Source organism: Apteryx mantelli, chromosome 2 (genome assembly GCF_036417845.1).
Source record: "Apteryx mantelli isolate bAptMan1 chromosome 2, bAptMan1.hap1, whole genome shotgun sequence".
Classification (NCBI taxonomy): domain Eukaryota; kingdom Metazoa; phylum Chordata; class Aves; order Apterygiformes; family Apterygidae; genus Apteryx; species Apteryx mantelli.
In genome coordinates, this window is record NC_089979.1 from 15,403,453 (window position 1) to 15,423,607 (window position 20,155).

General features: G+C 41.3%; 1 protein-coding gene across 1 annotated transcript in view; it reads left to right on the forward strand.

The window, feature by feature from the left end:
* Nucleotides 1-15,158, forward strand: part of EXT1 (exostosin glycosyltransferase 1) — a 188,557-nt gene extending 173,399 nt beyond the window's left edge. Inside the window, exons 5-11 of the mRNA XM_013956891.2 lie at nucleotides 1,344-1,476; nucleotides 2,741-2,859; nucleotides 3,589-3,684; nucleotides 6,469-6,558; nucleotides 10,263-10,423; nucleotides 11,412-11,583; nucleotides 14,671-15,158. Of these exons, the coding sequence (XP_013812345.2) occupies nucleotides 1,344-1,476; nucleotides 2,741-2,859; nucleotides 3,589-3,684; nucleotides 6,469-6,558; nucleotides 10,263-10,423; nucleotides 11,412-11,583; nucleotides 14,671-14,856 (957 nt within the window). The 3' untranslated portion in view covers nucleotides 14,857-15,158. The remainder of the gene's footprint in view (nucleotides 1-1,343; nucleotides 1,477-2,740; nucleotides 2,860-3,588; nucleotides 3,685-6,468; nucleotides 6,559-10,262; nucleotides 10,424-11,411; nucleotides 11,584-14,670) is intronic.
* Nucleotides 15,159-20,155: the final 4,997 nt, after the last annotated feature.

Genomic DNA, 20,155 nt, shown 5'->3' on the forward strand with positions numbered 1-20,155 from the left:
AGGTGAGCTTCACCCCTGGCTGCAGAAGGAGGCAAGGAAATCCTGCTTTAGCTGACCAAGGGGAAAATTCTTCCTTAACCCAGCCCTTGTCCAGTGTCCCATCTCCAGATCTGATCGACCTCTGATGCTTCAGGAGAAGGCAAATTTGTAAGACTGTGTAACCTAACCATGTATCACAGGCAGATTGGTGGGAGGAAGATCCTTCCTGACCCTGAAGACTTCCATCTGAAGCCCTGGTTGACTGCATGAAGAGCTGTTAGCAATAGGGGCAATGCAATTCCCCCAGAGCTCCCAGAGGAAAACAAATCAACAAAATGCTCTGAGATCCACTGCTGTGGACTGCTGTGTTTATCCTTCACACCCCACACAAATACAGCTCTCTGAAAGCATAACCCTTAAAAGATGCTTGAGGGGACCAAGCACTAGGATCAGTCCTCTGAATAAGTTGATCTTGTTTTATTACCCTCGCACTTAGAAAGTTGCATCTTATTTGGAGGCTGAATTTGTCCAATTTTAGCTTCCCGCCCTTGAATCTTGTTATGCCTTTGCAACAAGTTTAAAAAAGCTCCCACTGGTGTACAAACCTATACATACTGGCAACTAATCTGAAGTAATTGTAATTAGTTTCATAAATACACATAAGTGTACAGCTCTGTATCTTTCTTTGTGGCTTGTGGGATTCCAGATGATAAAGTAGATGACCTAACAATCTGTTCTGGCTTAAAAATCTATGAATCTGTTTGTGGCCCTCTACAAAGATAGATAGTAGTTGCCAAAAGTTCTTTTTCTATTTCGTCCAACAGGAACTGTTACAGAACTGAGACATGGAATCAGTGATGTATCTGAATACTAATAACCCTTTATAATTAAGCAAGAATGAATAATTAGTGCATCCTGATTTGCTGAAAGTCCTTGTGTTTTTGAATGCTCTTGTTATCTCAAAAAAATACCTAGCTTTGTAATGCCATTCTCAAATAATTGCCTTACGTGAGTTCTGGATAGTTCAGCTGACAATGAACTAATCGGGCTTACAACTGGTAAGTTATTCTAAAAGGCAAAATGTTTGACTTTAAATACAGAATGCAATGAATTGCAAGGTTCCCATGTCCACAGAGACTAATGAGGTGCTCTGAAACCTATTACACAAAGCCTGAGCTGCTGAAGTGGCGTTGAAGTGTACAGGTTCTGTGTCATATAAGAGAGATTAAACAGGAACGCCTAGTGATTTGTGTGTTGCTGCTTTTTACAAAATGGGTGTTGATTCCAGTCAGCTGGAGTCTGCGCAGCTTCTACCAGTGGCTATTGCAGTCTATTTAAAAATCATTGCCTCTCTTGTTTTCCAGATTATTCAGGACAGAATATTTAAGCACATATCACGTAACAGCTTAATATGGAACAAACATCCTGGAGGGTTATTTGTACTGCCACAGTATTCCTCATATCTGGGAGATTTTCCTTACTACTATGCTAATCTCGGTGAGTGAATCCTTGCTATACTGTTATGGTATTTGGTGTATTATTGATCTCTGAGTAGCATGTGCCAAATGACTTACCATTCATTTTAGTTAATGAATGATGAACCTTTGGCTTATCGTGTTTCAATCTTTCCTGCCCACTGTAGACTGGACTGTCTCTGACTCATCAATATGCATCATGTGCCTCTCACTTGCAAAGACTGTTTAAAAAAAATCTGTGTTCTTTCATAGTTTTCAGTTATCAGTAGCCAGTGCCTGAGTTGCAGACCCATTTGTGGCCCAAGAGGACATAAAAGGAATAGCTTTTTGCTTTCTTTTTTCATTTGTGCTTGGAAAATAAGGGGCAATTTACTCATGACACTTGTTACTGGAGTGGGTAGTTAGTATGGATTTATTCCCCATACTGTGTGTCTTCATATGGGTCCCGCTAGAAGGACTGAATAGGACATAGGTCCATGGCTTTTTCCTGAAGCAGAAACTAAACGATGAATTCTGCAAGGGAATGTGCCTGCAGTCTCAAGTGTTCCTACTTATCAGACTGCTTCCACTTTTGGCACAGCCTTTACCATCCCGCTTGTGTGGATATGTACTGCCCACCTGCTAAAAAATCACAGTTACCATGTTAAAGAAGGAGAAGAAGGTTTCTTTGGGAATTTTGATGAAAAATGACTGTGACCCCACACAGATGAATGTAGATAAGACTGAAAGCAGTAATGAAGGGTATAAGCAAGTAGGATGTATTATTTTAGGCAGAAAAGGAAAACATAGCGAGACAAAAATTATCAAAATGGAAGACAAGGATGCAAGCAGAGTTATCAGCCCAGGAGGTAACTGAAGATGAGTGTGGATGGGGATCCATCCAAAAAGAGCAAAAATCTGACAGAGGGTGCAATGGGACTGAGGAAACTCAACAAACTTCTGGAAACTGTGGAGATATCCATAGAGCCTGGCAGGGAAACAGAGCCAGTGTCAAGAAAGAAATTTGGCTGAACAAACTAGTTATCAATAGGGCATCTGTGAAAACAGTGAGTAAGAAAAGGCAGTAGTTGTATCAGAGTCGTGGATTTCAGAGGGCACGGGAGTTAAAGGAAAGTGTGATCTCTTTGGAAGCATCTGGGACTGCTATCTGAGACTAAAGGAGGTGGCCTGATAAAATATGGCAAGGTTTTCATTATGTGTAGATTGTTTTTCCATCTCAGAGTCCTTTAATCTCTACTTATATGGAGCAATTTTGTCTTTATTGAACCTGTGTCTCTTTGCTTCAGGTCTGAAGCCTCTCTCCACATTCACTGCCGTAATCCATGCAGTAACTCCCTTGGTTTCCCAATCTCAGCCTGTGCTGAAACTCCTGGTTGCTGTAGCCAAGTCCCAGTACTGTGCACAGGTAAGCAACACTATTTATTACATGTGAGTCACACTGGAGACAAAAGTACCATCCCAGGAGTGAAGAGCTTACTGACTTCAGACCTTCTCAGTCTAGTTTCCCACCTGTTTCCTTTCTGATGTCTCTTTTCTCTGAGACTTCTACTGCCTGTGATCTGCGCGCATGGAAAATAACAAACTCTGAGTATAGTGTGAGTGCAGCAGAGACAATAACTAAACCCCTTGGATTTGTTTCATGAGACAGGTAAAACAGCAGCTGCACTTTAAAGATCAGGATTGCATGTGCTGCAGACAGGGAGTGTCTGTGCCTCAAGGGCCCCTACATGATCTTCCTTCCTCCTCCTGTGACTTTTAGTCTCAGCAGTGCCAGCACTGGCTTCCCTAAAACAAACTCTAGGGAGTTCAGTAGGAGTACCCTCTTACAGCAGAGAGTCACAAGTGCTTTAGCCTTTAATGAGTGCCAAAGTAAATCAATGACATCCTTGTGACCTGGGCTAGAGACTTCCCGAGTTCCTGTTCAGCCTGCGTTTGATTTAGAGGATGTACATTGTATACAGCCAGGATGGGTGAAATTACCATCAGAAGTGTTATTTTTATACAGATTTGTATAATGTTGTTGATTTTGAAATTCCCAACTTGAATTTGACATTTCTGTCTGGAGATTGAGTCCTTAGGGTTTGAACTACATTGACCCAAAGGTCTCTGATCATAGTCCAATGTTCTTTTTCAGATTATTGTTTTATGGAATTGTGATAAACCCCTCCCAGCCAAACACCGCTGGCCTGCCACTTCTGTGCCTGTCATAGTCATTGAAGGAGAAAGCAAGGTAGGTGGAAAGGAGCATCATAAAAGATTGCATATATTCTCCAGTGGGACCAGAATTTATTTTCCAACTGCTTTGGTGAAAGCTTTGTAGTTCCCAGCTGTGTGACAGCCCCTTTCTTTTCCATGGTCCTTTGTATCAATTTGATCATGGATTCGTGTTTGATGCATGAGGTTTGTGCTCTCAGTAATCATCAGCCTGGCAATTAATGCTGTGAGTCTGAGATTGACAGGTGGGACCCAGTTTTGAAGCGTGCCCCCAAGAATAGGTAGTGCTGACCCCATCTCTGGAGATTTCTGTCTATCTGCAAGGTCATTAAAGTAGTGATGCAGCTGAATTCATTTAGTCTGAGCAGTCACATGCAAGACTTAGGTGTCAGTTGTGAACACAAAAGCAGAGGAAGAGATGAGAATGAATGTGTTAACCTGCCTTTGAAAAGTACCTTCTCTTATGGCCTTGCAGGATACTGCTGTCAGTGATGGGATCCCAAGGCAAAAAAAGAAGGGGCAGGGGCACTCACGTGGGAACAAAACCACTGCGACATCTCTTACTGTGCAACATACTTGTTCATTTGCACTTGCACTTGCACTAAGTCAAAATAACCAGTGCCCAGATGAGAGAAGAGGCCTTTTTTCTTTCTTTTTTTTTTTTTTAATCCACACTGGAGTGGATGGTTCTCCTCCAAAGCCAGGTCTTAGAGAAGCAGGGCTTGTTGCCTCTGGACTCTGATTGCAGATGCATTTGGGCTGGTCTCCTCTCTGATCTCTATCAGCTGGTTCTCAAGCTCTATATTTGCAGAGTAAACTTTTAGCTGCTTGGCTGTACAATCCTATTTTGAATTTACAGTCCTGTCTTTGCTCTTTTCCCTCAGTTAACTTAACAAGGGAAAAGCCAGGGCCCTGCTAAGTTGGCACCTAATGACTCTTGCCTTAGTTAGCCATGTAAACAATATTAGGAGAGCTGTGGCTGAGAAAGGCTATAGTAATTTCCAAGCTTTCTGGACATTGTAGGGTTTTTTTTCTTTCTTTTTGGAAAGCTTGCAGAGGTGAGATAGAGGAGAAAATCTTTGACCAGTTCGACAGGGTATGTAGAAATTGGCCCAGGCACTGTTTAGATTACAAATGAGTCTCCTGAGTACACAAAGGTGTGTTTATAGTGGACAGTCTCTTCTCTGTAATATCCCAACATATGCCAAATGGCTTCTTGTGCAGAAAAGCTATTTGTTTGGACAAGACTTGCAGAGCCAGAGCAGTACAATTCAAAGGTTGTACAAAGGAACTGCTTTTCATATTCAAAATTGACTGAAGCATGTTGGCAGACAGAGTTATTCTGTCCAGGGGATCGCAGAGGTCTCTCTTTACCTAATCTTCACTGTTCCCCCATGAAATCAAGATATATTATCACACCCATTTTACAATAGGGAGCTTTAACAACAAAAACAAATGCATGGATAATCCTATTTTACACAGTCTGTGAAAGAGCTAGGATGGGAACTCCAGTCTTGACAGCCATTTTCTCTGCTTTGCCTTTGCCTAAGCAAACCAAAACCTTCATCACCTGCCAGGTCATCTCCTTCTCACAACCATGGCCTCTCCCTCATAGTGATGAAGAGATGCTCTCCAGAACACAGTGAACCAGATGAGTGTGGGAGACAGAGCTTTCTCTGGATCTGGGCATAGATCCCTTATCCCTGTTTCCACAGTGATTTCCTCTTACATGGCCTGATTTTTGTAGTGTTTTCTTGGCATAATAAGTTGGACAAATGTCTTCAAAGAATAATAGTGACACCCTCTACAGCTCTCTGTCAAAAGAAAAGCATAGGTAGCCTCTCCGTTTCTGTATACACAAGCAAAGAGTCCATTAACTAGTCAGGCTGTTTTTCCTAGCAAGCAAGGGAAAAAAAATAGTGTTGTGTCCTTATTTCCATTCATCAATTCTCAAAAGGTGCTAATTAGTCTGGTAAAGAAACCATATGGATTCTCATTTCTTGTTGTTACCTTTTTGATCGCTTTCTCCTATCTGTTTCCTATTGCTCTGAGAACTATCATGGCCTAATTTTTAAAAGCCTGTTGTGCGTATAGATTTTATATGCGTATCATGATGTGTCTTAAGAACATGACTTTAAAAATGATGCAGCAAAACCAGTATAATTCCTGATGCACGCAAAGCTCGTCTGTTACGATGTTCTCATGTTCTTTAGCTTATTCTCCTTTTCTGGTGGGAAGAAGTTGCTCCATTTTACAGCAGCTCTGTCGATACAGCAGCAAAGCACAGAGATGGAGTTGTAGCACTTCACGCTAGTAGCATAACTTCCGTCAATAGACAAAGCCCTGGACATACAACCTGGACTCATTAGCTTCCCAACTGTGTAACCTTATGATTGCTACAAAGTCCTTCTCAGTGCTTCATTATCTTTGATCCTCATACCCCGTAGGAGGGCAGAGGGACAATCCTAGCTACCAGAGAAAATCCTCCCTAAAGAAACTGTAGGTACATCTAGTTATCAGTGCATACAGTTACAGTTTGTCACATAAGGAAGGTGGCCCGCTCCAAAGCAAGAGATCTGTTCAGAAATTAATTCCTCAGGTACAAGATGTAAGTTGACTTCTGGGGTGATGAAAATGACAGTCTTTCACTCCTGAGCTGAGGAATCCTTTCCATCAGATAGAGACACGCGCTGTGCCTCAGACGAAAGGAAATGAGAATGAGTGACAAAAGAGTATCTCCCTTGAAAATGAGCCTTTCAAGTGATTTTTTTCCTCCCCTTCCTGCCTTGGATACCCACAGGTTATGAGCAGTCGCTTCCTACCCTACGACAACATAGTTACAGACGCAGTGCTAAGCCTGGATGAAGACACCGTGCTTTCAACCACTGAGGTAAGGGGTTCTGTTGTCTTGGAAATCTCCTTGGCTCCTCTGCTCACCCTGAGCACAGCAGAGGGGCTCTTCTCTTGGGTTTGCCAGTGAGCAAGTGTTAAAATATTTCCTGCTACACTCCTCAGGTTTAATGTGCTGCACTTGTTTCAGAAGCCCTGCCACCGCCTGTCATCAGAGGAGCTTTTCGCCCTGGTTAATTGGCTCATCATTAGCATATGGTTCTTCCGTTCTTTATTATTTTAGTCACATAGCTGCAGGCGGGTGTAGGCAGCCAACAGCAGTCTGCTTTAATACTCTGTTCTCACTTTGCTGACTGGGGTAGCTCTTTTTCCCCACACATTACCAGTAGGGGTGTAGGTGGGGAAGGAAGGGGTGTCAGCAGTAGGGGGTTGCTGTCACTCCAGAAATCCACCCTAATGCAGGATTTCTTATTTTCGATAAGGAATGCTCTTTCACTGACTCTCATGTCATCCCATAGAACTGGAGATTCTTGCTAGTTTAGGTGTTGGAGTGTTTGTGCCAAGAGCAAGGTTGCACTAAGAAAAGAAAGATACTGTAGAAAACCAATTTTTACAACTGGGATGAGTATTGATTTCTGGAACCACTTCCTGAGAACCATGGGAGAAATTGATGACAGTTTATATAGAGTGCAATATTTGGGAAATACATTATTAATGATGGCCAGGGAATAGCTTGAAAAACTCAGTTTTCTTTTATGTTTTCCCTTTTTTTCATGTTTATGTCCATTCCCTTCTCCCCACTCCACCTTCATAAAACTGCTTTCTTGTCAGTGATGTGGACCTTTCGCTGATGCTATTACTGCTTATTTGTTAGTGAAGGAACATCTAACGTTATCCAGCAGTCACTGTTATAAACCCTAAGGCCTCACTGAATTTGTTGCAAATGGATGAGATTGCAACCGCTCTTCTCCCCAGTATGGATTTGCTGTGCTTTGGTCAGTCTGCTCCAGGAGGAGCCATTGTAGCCCTCTTCTGTTGCACAGAGGGAAGAAGTCATTGGCTTTGAACCTATTTGATTTCAAGGTTACACCTTGGTGCTTCCTGCTAGATGAGGAGGAGTACAGCCACTACCAAATCACTTGTGTACAAAGTCCTGCATGGCCAAAAAAAACCCCAAACCCAAATAAAAGGCATTTAGCCTAAGCCTGGAGTTCCTAAGCAGGTTGTTCTTCAGGATGAAGGGTAAATGCCTCAGCTGCCCTGAGGGCCATGGTAGGCCTGTCAGGGACATCACTGCATGGTGGTGGTATTTACAGCAATCTAGCCTGTTGATCCCATGAGGATTTGCAGGTTTGTTTTGTTTTGCCTGGTATTTAGTTATCGTCTAAGTTTTGGAGTCAGTCAGGCTTCTGGAATGCATGTAAATAAATAATGTTTCTCATTCAACTTGGTCATGTTTTATGCTAAACATTCTAAAATACAAATATTTGTTGTTGGGTGAAACAATGTCCACATTTCTTTGTGTTTTTTTTCCCTCATGTGGGCAGCTTGCTGCTGATATTCTGTGTTTGCAGTGTGGATATTAGCTCTGACAGCCCTGCGGTGCCTGGGCTGCCAAGAGAAGCAGCTGGCCAGCCCCTCCGGTTAGCACAGATCTTTTAGTTTCAATACGCCTGTGCCTGGATGCCCAGGTCAGCAGGGCAGGTGGTTCACTCTGAAGAATTGGGGCTTTTCTCTTGCTTCAGTTCCCTGGTCATATGGCTTGTTTAAATAAAGAGCATGTCTCAAACACTGACGGGAAATGGTTGGCATGAAACTTCACTTGAAACTGGCTTGTCACGTGGAGACATCGTGGAGAAGCCCAGGGAAGGCAGTTTCGAAACATGGTCAAACATGATCGTGTTCCAGTCTAGAGGAACAGTTATCAGACACATCTTCCACTCTGTGCAGCTCTAGGGTTAATGAAAGGTTTCTGTTCCCAAGGGATTGATGCATAGTTCCCCTGGTGCAAGGAACAGCCCAAAGAGCTCTGCCACATGCTGAGAGGGATGTTGGTATGGGAAGTAATTAGAAATCAGCACGAGTTAAAAATGATATGGGGATTTAAGAGACTCGTTGCCTTTTCCTGCTGATCAGCTGAATGATAATGCTGCTGAAAATTACATAGGATGAGAACTTGGGGGGGGGGGTTGTAAAGGGAGATTTCTCTTAGGGTAGTTGTTTTAGTGCCTCTCACTGGTACAAGGATAGATATTTAAATGCACAAGTGGGGATGTTGGATGTAGCTGCCTTGGTATTTATTTTAGTTTGAGATTCTCCAACTTCTCTAAAGAAAACAGATGTTTTATGGGAAAGGCCTTTGCAGGGAGAAAACCTTTAGTGCTTTCATGTGGTATTGATTTGGATGAAATCAGGACTATCACAACCATAACTGGTTTGTGCACGTTGTCTTTCTAGTTGGCCTCAGATTCCTTGAAAAAACTTGAAAGAAAAGAGCCAGTCCCTAACTTTGTGTTCCAGTACATGTGCGACTCTTCTGTTTCATAAAAACACTTGTAAATGAGAGAAGTCTGACAATAATCACACGAAATGTAACTGTTTTCATAGCTGCTATTCTTTATCTAACCTCTAAACCCCTGACTGAGGCTGTATTCTTGAAAGGTTTTTCAAGTATTTTTGAGCAAACTTTTAGTTCCTTTGGTACTGAGAGAGAACATTGTATGCACTGTAGAAACATATCCCTTGTTTGCATGGTTTTGACTGGGGCAATTAGAATTGTCTTTAATTCTTTTTAAAATTGGGGCTAGTTTGAGCTGCAAAACATAAATTGAAATGAAAGGACTGCTAAAAAACTTCGCACTGGTAAAAAAAAAAAAAAAAAAAAAGCTTTCCATATGTATTTTTACCAAGCTCCATTCAAATCCAGTGCTGATAAGCCTGCTGCAGACTACCCCAATCATTCCTTTCCTGTTGTCTCTAAAATTTGTTTGGTGGTTAGCAATGTCCTATCACCCTTTCAGTTCTCAGAAATTTGAGTTATTAAAGTAGTTGCAGCAAGACGAAAATCTTCTTGTGGTTCGTACAGTATCAAGCATTTTTCTTAAAGCACAAGTTCCTAAAGCTGTATAACTGCATGGGAATGCTATCTTCCTCTTTTTTTAAGATATGCATTTAACCCTCTTGGCCATATAGACAGTCTTAAAAACATGAAGTGCATGTACCTCAAAGGCTCAGAATAGAAGGAAAATATAAAAGAACTGCACACTGATTACTTGTTTTAATCTTTCTGAGCCATCCGTATAATTTAAAGTGTTTGGCGCCTCATTTTCAGAGCTTTGTGTTGACAGTACTGAAATAGTAGATAAGTGAGATGCATAAAGATGTGCAAAAGGTTCAGTTTACCACATGGCTATTACCACTGTAGTGCATCTAACTATGAATACATTCATCTACACCTATTCTTTCTGTAACTTGAAAAGGTTTGATATGTAAAGGGCAAGCTTGAAAATGTTAATGTAATGCTGTGATGCTCTAGACTCCCTTTAACAGGAACCATTAAAATGTGCATAATTATAGGGCAAAATGTCAAGCAGTCAGTTTAATTTGCTGATGAATACATAGAATTAATGTTTTGCAACAGTTTCAAGATTCTGAATTACGAATTAATGGCAAGGTAATATTTTGTTTTGTTGACATTTGTTGAAACAATTTGGCTATTCCTTTGGCCTGTGCCTTTGTCTGCAGGTGGATTTTGCCTTTACAGTTTGGCAGATTTTTCCAGAGAGGATTGTAGGATACCCTGCTCGCAGTCACTTCTGGGACAACACTAAGGAGAGATGGGGCTATACCTCCAAATGGACTAATGACTATTCCATGGTATTGACAGGAGCTGCTATTTACCACAAGTAAGAACCCAGAGCATCTGCTGTCTTCTGTCTTAAACAAAATAGTATGGGAAGAATAAAGAGCATTCTTCCGGGGAGGGGAAAAAATGGAAAGATAATAAATGGGTCTACTTTTTATGAGGTAATAATTTAAGTTCTCGGTTTAGCTCTGGGGATCTGGTAATCATTATTGTGCTTGTTGGGTCTCTTTGAAGTCACTTGCATTTTGAGGCAGTCGGACTGCTCTTTTTAACATCAGGAATTACACACTTCAAAGAGTTCCCGAATTCATTAAGCTGCTCAGCTGAATGGCCTGTAGCATAGCAGAAAGGAGGTTACTTCCAGCCCAGCTCTGGGTATGTGTTGGCTGACAGCTGTAGTCTTCAAAGTCTTCTGCCTACTCTAGAAATGTAGTGCAGTGGGCACATCACAGAGCAGTGCAGCAGACTGGAGAAAATGCCTGTTGTTAGGACTTCAGCAGACTGAAGTTCTCTCCAGATTTTAAGAGAAAGTCAACAAGTTCTGCAGTACCTGATCCTCTTCCCTATAAAGGAAAAGAGGGGCTGAAGGGGTTAATGTAGGCCCAGAGGAGAATGATTTGAACAAGAAGAACAATAATAGGCCAATTTAATAGCGTTCTCTCCAGCTTGACACAGTTGTGAAAGAAGAAATGGAGAATAAATTCATCAATGTTGGCTATCACAATATAGCATGAGGAGTTCTCTTTCCTACTTCTCCATTGTCTTACACTTAGGTCAGTGTTGTTTCTTTCAACCCGATTAAAAAACTAGGCAAATATTTTGTTTCTCCAATAACATTATTTACTGCCTTGATGAGATACTGATTTGTTCTCCCTTCTTGTTGGAGGATGAGACCTAAGAATGGATATGGTTTAACCAGACTTGCATACAAAATTTGTGTCTCAGTTGGGACAGGAATTCCTTGGAGTTCATAGTCCCTGAAAACGGAGTGACTTGTATTAATAATAACCCTGCTGTTGATTTCCCAGATATTATCACTACCTGTACACTCATTACCTGCCTGCCAGCCTAAAGAATATGGTGGACCAACTGGCCAATTGTGAGGACATTCTAATGAATTTTTTGGTGTCAGCCGTGACAAAATTGCCTCCAATCAAAGTAACACAGAAAAAACAGTATAAGGAGACCATGATGGGACAGGTGTGTATCCACAGCATGTCTTAGCTGTTGAGATGTATTGTTAATACAACCTTTTGACTTTCAGGTTAGACTTACGGAATGAATTCAATTCTGCTATATTTTTGCAGTTTTTAGTTTAACAGAACTGTAAAAAGACTTTAAGTATGCTTATTATAATGAAAGAAAATCCAAAAGGAGAAATAGCAAGTATCTACATGTAGATGACAGCTTCTCTTCATAGTCTTCTCATATTATATTCTTTATGGTGGTGTGCATGGGGTAGGTACCAGTTCTTTCTAGATCTCAGTAAGAAGGAACATCCATTTGAATCTTTAAGTATAACACAATGTTTAATTAGAATATTCAAAGATAGAAGTGGAAAAAAAGATTAACAATTAAATCTTATGTCCCTTCTGATGCCGGGAACCCCAAGCTGATACAGCAGCAGATGTGCTGTGCAAATCCCATCCGTGGTGAGGTTCACCCACATTTTGGTCTTAGAGCTCTTACAGGATTTTCTTAGAAAAAAAAAGTTCTATTCATCAAGCAAAAGGATGTTGATATAAGAACATGCTGCTTCACTTTTAGATAAAGAGGAGGACACCCAGGTGGACACCCAGTGGGAGCTGCCTACAGGCCCCTCCGTTATTAGCTGGCTAAGTTTATCTTGTGGCCAAAGGGTATGAGCAGCACAGCATGGGCCTGTGCATCCTCAGGTTAACTGTTATGTGGATCACCAGCTCCTCGATGTACAGTAGTCTTCCAGTTAGGATCACTGCACATGGTGATCCCAAACCCATGGACCTGATGACTCAGGGGTTGATTGTGGTGACTGAATTTGGTTAAACTTCAGTTTACTAATTAAATATTCTAGACCTAAGACCTAGTTATGCAATGCTAGAAGCAAAAGTAAATTCTAAAAAAATTTTATATTTTTAATTATTATTAATGAATGTAATGTACAGAGCCATACCCGTGCTATGTAAAAGTTTATAGTGTCATTAAAGCACTGACATTAGACTGTAACAACAGAGGTAACTTATGTTTTCAAACAGTTTTTCCCACAAGTAACATTTTGTTCTATGGTCATGATCTCTCGCTAGCTGCCATGAAATGCTTGTTTTAGAGCTTCTTCCAGCCATTGGATAAATATTCTGTCCCTGCAGAAATGGATGCACCTTTTAATAACACAGGTGCTTGGTAGGTTTGGGGGACTATTCCTGCCTTGTATGAGAGAGTGATGGGATTAAGAGCACAGAAGCTGCAAGTCCTAAACAACCTTCTGTCTGTGCTGCCACGGTGTCCATGATCAGCACTATAACCTGTAGCAGGGTTCCTAGGGGAAGAAGGGACAGAAGTTAGGGGCCTTCTGTTTTCCCCTCACATTTTCTTCTATTAGCATTACGCAATATGCTGGATCTTTGAGGCGTGCCCAAGCCAGGCTGTAGACTCATCTATTTGGCACTGCATTTTAATCTGATTTATAGATAATAAACAGCAATTCTGACTCATCTGGGCACCCAAGAGACCTTATACTAATAATGAAGTACCATCCGAAGCTACTTACTGCTTCCAGTTTGAGCTTCACTAGTCCACAGGGCTGTGCTTTGGCTGTTTTGCGCAGTCTGCACATGCATTTTTCTTTTTTTAGAGCTGGTGATTTGAGTTAACCATGAACTATAACTCTCTCTTTAAGACAAGTTGTTCCTGCAGCTTTGGGAAATGTAGTGGACCATGCTCATAATTCCTTGAAAGACAAATAAAAAATTATTGTAACCTCAGTGTAGTGACAGAGATTAATGATCATATGGAAATTCACTGCTAATGGCCAGCATGTCTGCTGTAATCCTCTAGCAGCAAGATTTTGCTTGCTCTTTAGTGGCTGTGTATAATCAAGAGGCTGGAATCAATGCACATTATAACCTACCACTTTAGCTAAACTGAACAAGCCTTGGATAAAGATCAAGTCTGATACCAAATTCCTTTGGCAATTCCCTGACTACCTGTTTCCTCACATTTTAATTAACACACGTTTTGTTTATGAATTTATATTTGTTTTTAAAGTATAGTGGAAACAGAAGTAAAATCCTGTAGAAATGCATGAGAAAGTGGCACAAAACTTAGCAGTTTCTCAGGATTCATAGTTTCTCTTAAAATTTTATTATATTTATGCATGTAGTTTAGGTACAGATAGAGAATAATAATTGCTTCAAAGCGGTAGGGTCTTATTTTTTCAGAGGTGCTGAGTTTCTGTGGGCTTTCATAGGAATTACAGTTGCTCTGAGCTTTGGAAAATCAGGCCACAGTGCTTTGCATAAAGACAACCTGTGGTCTTTTCCTCAGATCGGAGTTTAATGTGATGTCTGCAGTTTCAGCTTATTTTCTCAGTGCTTAAGATTGTTCTGTTTTACATACTACTCTCAGCCAGTCTGATTTCTGGAAGCATCCTGCTTCTACTTGCAGGACATTTACATGCACGAGTAGATTTAGGCATGTAAGAAGTGGCACTGAGCTCAATTACAAAAAAATTGAAATTACTTGTGTATAAATTTTTGCAGGTCTAGACCGCAGAAATGCATTTTTGACCTGACAAACCATAATAATTTCACAGTGTTTTCCTCTTATGGCTGAAGGCCATGGGCAGCAGCTGGTTCTAGGATTTGTACCTCTAGTGGAAAATGGTGTCCTTGTTTTCGTTCCTGGTTTTTTTTTTTTTTTTAGTGACTTGTTCTCCTCTCTCCTAAATAGCTTGTGGGTTTAAAAAAAAAAAGAGAGAGAGAGAAAGATTGTGAGCTAGTGTGCTGACAGGCTCCGGAAGGCTTGCCCAGAGGTGCTTGTGCTCCAGGTGAGGGCTGCTGGCAGTGAGGGTTCAGGTTGCCTTCCCGTGCTTCTTCTTCCCCGAGCAAAGGCCCGCGGGGTGGCCAGCTCCTCCTACGGCACAGCTTCATTCCCGTGGTTGGAAAATAGCCACTGGCTAGATTTCAGCCTCCTGCTGCTGCCGTGGAGCAGGGTGACCTCAAACCCTGTCACAGCGTGACGTTGGACCTCCTGCCTTTCGGGTGGTTTCGTCAGCGCTGACGGCTGATTTCTGCGTTTCTCTCCATGCAGACCTCCAGGGCTTCGCGCTGGGCTGACCCCGACCACTTTGCCCAGCGACAGAGCTGCATGAACACTTTTGCCAGCTGGTTTGGCTATATGCCGCTGATCCATTCTCAGATGAGGCTCGACCCTGTCCTCTTTAAAGACCAGGTCTCCATTCTGAGGAAGAAATATCGAGACATTGAACGACTTTGAGGAGCCCTGCTGAGGGGACTGAACTGTTCGCCCTGCCCAGCGCAGAGCCACTGACACAAGGAGCCAGACTGTACCAAGGACAGAAAATACCTGAAAATGGAAAGCTGATTCATGGCTCCCAGGGGTTCAGTGCTCTGGACTGCTTCAAACCACCTCACAGGCTTCTGTCGCTCGAGACTAGGTTGTGTACAGTTTCATTATGGAACATTAAATAATTATTTTTGAAATGATTGCTATGCAGGTTTAAACTTTTTTAATGATCAAAAAAACTATTAAAAACAGAGTTCTTTCTTTAATCAAAATTGTGTTGGTTGTGAATATTTCAAAGCTGCCATTTCTTTCTCACATGTTTGATTGCAATTTTCATTCATTTTCCCCTGCAAAGTTAAATGTTTGAATCTCACAGGGAGAAAATGCAGCAGTTACAGAAACAAATAGAGCACAAGCAGGACAGAAATTAAGAAGTACTGTGTTTTTCACTTGCTGCTGACTTTTTATTTTTTTTCTGAGTTTTCCACAAGCTAATAGCGGCCAATATAGCAAAATTCCATTGGATAGACAGAAAACTTGGAGAACTCCCAATGCATAAAACTAGAGTTAAGATCCTTCTGTTTGGGGATCTTATTTTTAAATACAGTCAGCCTTGTTTTTAAAGGGAAGAGAAGCATTATTGCCAAGGAACAAACCAGTAACGCTGAGGACAGAAAGGGCTTCGTGCACAGCAAGAATTCAGTGCCATTTACTCTCTTACGAATGGTTCAAACCGAATCACCCTCACCATGTCTGAGCACTGCTGTGGGCTGGAAGGGTTGTTGGGCAAAAAAGAAGATGTTAGTGCTTGAAATACAGGAATTCAGCCTGTAACAAATTGTTTTATATGAAATCAAATCATGGCAGGGCTTTTTTTTTTGTGAAGTTGCTGAAGTGCGAATAGGTGGAGAAATTTCTTCCTGGAGTTTGGACGTCTGAACTAAACCACATTGTCAATTATTTGGTATTGGTGGCAGCAAGTTCTTCCAAATATACTTGAGGCAAGGTATTTCGGACAAAAAATCTGCCCTGAAATACAGATGTTGCTAATGCTTAAAAATGTTTTATCATTTAAAATGGAAGTATTTTAAATAGAAGTATTGCAGTTGTTTACTTCTCTATAGTGCTTTGCTTATTTAGGTGTTTCTTTAAATTGAAGAATTAAAACAAAAGTGGTGATTTAGCTTAGAAAGATACCATTCCAATTTACTAAGACAATAAGCACTTTAAAAACCTTTTGGGGTATACTGTAACAATAGCCACTGGTAAGAACAATGTTAAAGTCACAGTGAGAGGGTTTGATGTCAATGCCCAAAGGAAGACCAGCAAATCTTTCTGTACCTCATTCCTTTGTAGCTAGGCTGTCTAGTAACAGGGGTGAAGAATAGCTAGAGTAATAAGAAGGTGCTTGGACCAGGATTGTTATTTTAATTTCACGTTCAGGCACTGATTTATTAAGCAGCTTTAAGCATCTCCCATAACTGAGGTATGCCTCAGGTTTCCTCATTTGTAGAAATAATAGTTACTGGTTGTGGAGGGAACGCTGTGAAGCCTAAGTAACTGCTGTTGATAGTAAGATCAGAATTCCTGAACTGAAAGTGGCTTTGAAAGTGCAAAGTGCGTATTACTAATTGTTTTTATGCAAACTAACATATAAAGACTTGTAAAAAATGGTTTGCTTTTCACACTCATTGCAATACTTGAACAGCACACGGTGAGTTAGGGCAGAAGCATCCAGTTTCTGACATGTTGTGTTAAATCTGAACCAAATCTTTAAAGGCATCTGCCAAATTGTGTGTGAGAGAGACTCTAGCTCATGACCTGCTGCTAAGGGGAAGAGGTACCACTTTACTCCCACTCGCACTGCTCTCTGGCCCATCCCCGGACCTGGCCACGTGGTCTCACCTCGGACCTTTGGCCAGTTCTGGTGCCCATCAGATGCTTCCATGAGCCCATTTAACTCACTGAAGTCACAGAAAGCTGTCCAGTGGATTTTTTATGCCATTTTAGCAAGTTAAATAAGCATGGAGAGAGATGTGAAAAGACACAAGGATATATAGACAGGAACAGGGAAGGAAGGGGAGCAGGATATTCTGCCAGCTCTGGTGAGCTGCTAATTCAGCTCCCCAAATCCCATAAAACCTGAACTTTGCTTCCCTTTGCTGCCGGTTCTGCACTTGCCTATTTGCAGGCAAAGGCAAAGTCCAGGGGTTTGGTTTTCTGGGGTGAATTGTTCAGCAGTTCCCATGCCCCGTTCCTCTTTTGAAAGTCAGGCAGCTCTTTCAGGGACTGGAGTATGTCTTCTCCTTAGACTTCTGGTTTTGGCGAGTGTTGTCCAACGCTGATTGAGGTTGGCACAGCTCCCACTTTGCTCGTGTCCCAGCTTGCAGGCAAGCATGTGGATGTGTCCATGAGGATGTCCAAAGCTCTGAGAAATAGTTAATAGGTCTGTCGCCAGCAAGAGGAGCCCGGCAGGGGGAGAGAAGGGGACCCCTTGGTCACTCATTCCACAAAAACGAGGACTGCAGTTCTGCTAGGGTTTTATTTAATGCCAATTTGGGGGGACCCATGGGTTGGGTTTTTAGTAAAATGGGAGTAGCTCACCATTTTCAAAGTGCAGCAAGTGAGGCCAAGCTTTTAAGCTGTTTGGCATTCTGCAAACATCATTTTTTGGGTGGCTGAAAGACTGTGCAAAGCTAGCTCTGACTATGGTTCAAGGTTCCTTCTGTTTACAGATCGCTAATTAAACAAGTAACAATAAAAGGCTTAACTCCAGAAAGAATTCGGATAGGTATGGGCATTTTTCTTTGGAGCACGTTACCGAGGCGTAACCGTCTCTCTAGGAAGGAATGTACTTGGCAGCCAGTGGTGATAATGGTCACAGCTCTGTGTCCATGGGCTGAAGATCTGGGGAAAGAGCTGGATATGGACTCAGTTTAGAAACTCAGTGTACCGTGCAGGGTGCGGATGTTATCAGCCAATGCTCCCAAGGACACCAGGCATGTTTCCAAGCCTCCTGTGTGTATCAGTGGTGCATAGGGCTGTTCTGTTTCTTTAGCGAATGAAATCACCCTTTTATCATGTCCTATGTGTGAGTTAATGGTTCTTTATTCCTTTTTTTTCCCGTAATTAAGATGGTGCTGAAACAAGGTTCACTCCTTGTTGCTCCCTTTGTAGGGTTTATTTTATTTTTCATTAACAGCAGGCTATGTTAGCCTTTACTTTACAGGTACTTGAATGCCTGATGACTTGACTGAGTGTTAGGCATGTGGCCTTTTGTAAAGGTTACTGACCTTAATTTAATCAGGGGTGAGATGGATGGCTGAATGTGAATAGATCCATGCCATTAAAACAGAATAAAAATAGGTATTAGAGTTTGGAAGAACTGATGAATTTTTAATTGAATTTATTAAGAAAAAGAAAGAAACCCTTCCCAGTTATAATTTGAATGAGATCTGTTGCTGGAGGAGGGTTTCATAATGACAAAAATGAGACGCAAAAGTAGGGGCAAACTTCCAAGATAGAAAGTGCCTGACTTTCCTTGCAGTCCCTTGGGCCTGTATGAGATTTTATTTGCCCTCTTTCTATTTTGTGAAAAACTCTAATTATTAACATAACTTTTTCCAAAAGTGAATGTTTAAACTTTGTAACAATTTCATAATGAACACACCAGTGTGCTAATGCATGGCTATCAAGCGCTTTGATCTTCTTTTCCGTTTGAAAAGATCATAGATTTGTTCGATTTCAGATTTTAATTCCTTTTTAGAGCCAGCTTTGACAAAGAAATTAATCCTTCACCAATGAGCGCCTTTTAAAATAGCTCATTTACCAAAACATGTCGTTTCAAGAATGGAAATGATCATTTGACGCTGAAACAATGAAAGAACCAGCTAGAAGTAGACTCCATAGGTGGGGGTTTTTTTGGAAATCATTAAGTTTCCTAGCATAAAATGCAGTGTCCTCCTTTTTCTCTCTCTTTCTCCTCATACCCAAAACAAAATCTACCCAATGGTTGTCCTAACACATATATTGATCAACAGCAATTTTATCATTTCCTCCGATTGGATATTCTCTTCCAGCAAGGGGTGGCTGGGCGGGTTGGTGGTTTTTCCAGGCTGGCTCCGCTGCCGAAGGGCTAATGCAGGGAGGTGGCCCTGACGGGTGCCACTCGGACACTTTGCAGGGTCTCGCGGTGACGCCCTGCGCTCAGAGGAGTAGCTCGCCGGCAGTCTGCCCTGGCAGCGCCTTGGCTGGCACCTCCAGCAGGACAAAACAGCACCTTCCCAAATGATGTGCATCTCACCCTTGTTTAAAACTAAGTCCAGCTGGCCTTTATATCACTATTTTAATTGTCTTTATGCTCTTTTTTTAAGTTAGAGTTAAATTAAGGGGGGTTATTGGACTCATCAGATGCTTTTGGGTGCTCTCCCCCACATTTTCATGATTTTTTTAGTGACTGTTTTGCAGTGGATTAGTTATGATCCAGGGGGTCTTGTGACCTTGTACATAATCCTGTGTATTTATTTTGAGAGAAAATATGTATAGTGTGTGGGTGATGGGAATGGAAACATGAAATGGGAATTCTTAGGCGGGCATATGTAAAGCAAAAAAGCAAACAAAAAGTTCAACCTTATTTTGTATAAAATGTACATTTTTGAGAAAATTTTTCTAATGCATTACCAATGTCTTCACCATGCTGCCACATCTTTTTTAAAGTGTTTCCCCTGCTTTGTTTGACTGTTGACAACATGGTGCAATTAAACTTAAAGCAAGTGTGTGAATGAGAGAAAAAGAGAGAATGAGAAATTAAAAAGCCATATAATTTGGTTTACTTCATTAACCTGTATAACATCATAGGTTTACCATCTAAGATAGGTTGTTTTTATAGATAGTGTCACCAAAGACGTTTTTTCTTCAGATTTATTTTGAAAATTTGTTAATAAAGGACATACATTTCTGTTGCAGTGTGTTTTTATTTTTAAGGGAGAATAACAAATGTTGATGCTCTTGCAAATGCAAATTTGGGAGTATGACCATCGCATATCTCCAGTTCAGGGTAATTAAATTAATGGCTTTTTTCTATATCTACTTTCTTCTCAGCTTGAACTGAGAGATGTCTATATATATAGCCTGTGTGTGTGTTATATAGATAACGTACATGGTGTAGCATCCATACATAATGGTAACTACTCAGGCAACATTGACAGGTGTTTACTATCTTACCTGAGGGCAGAAAAACATTAAATCTGTGTGCCACTTGTGTGTAGTG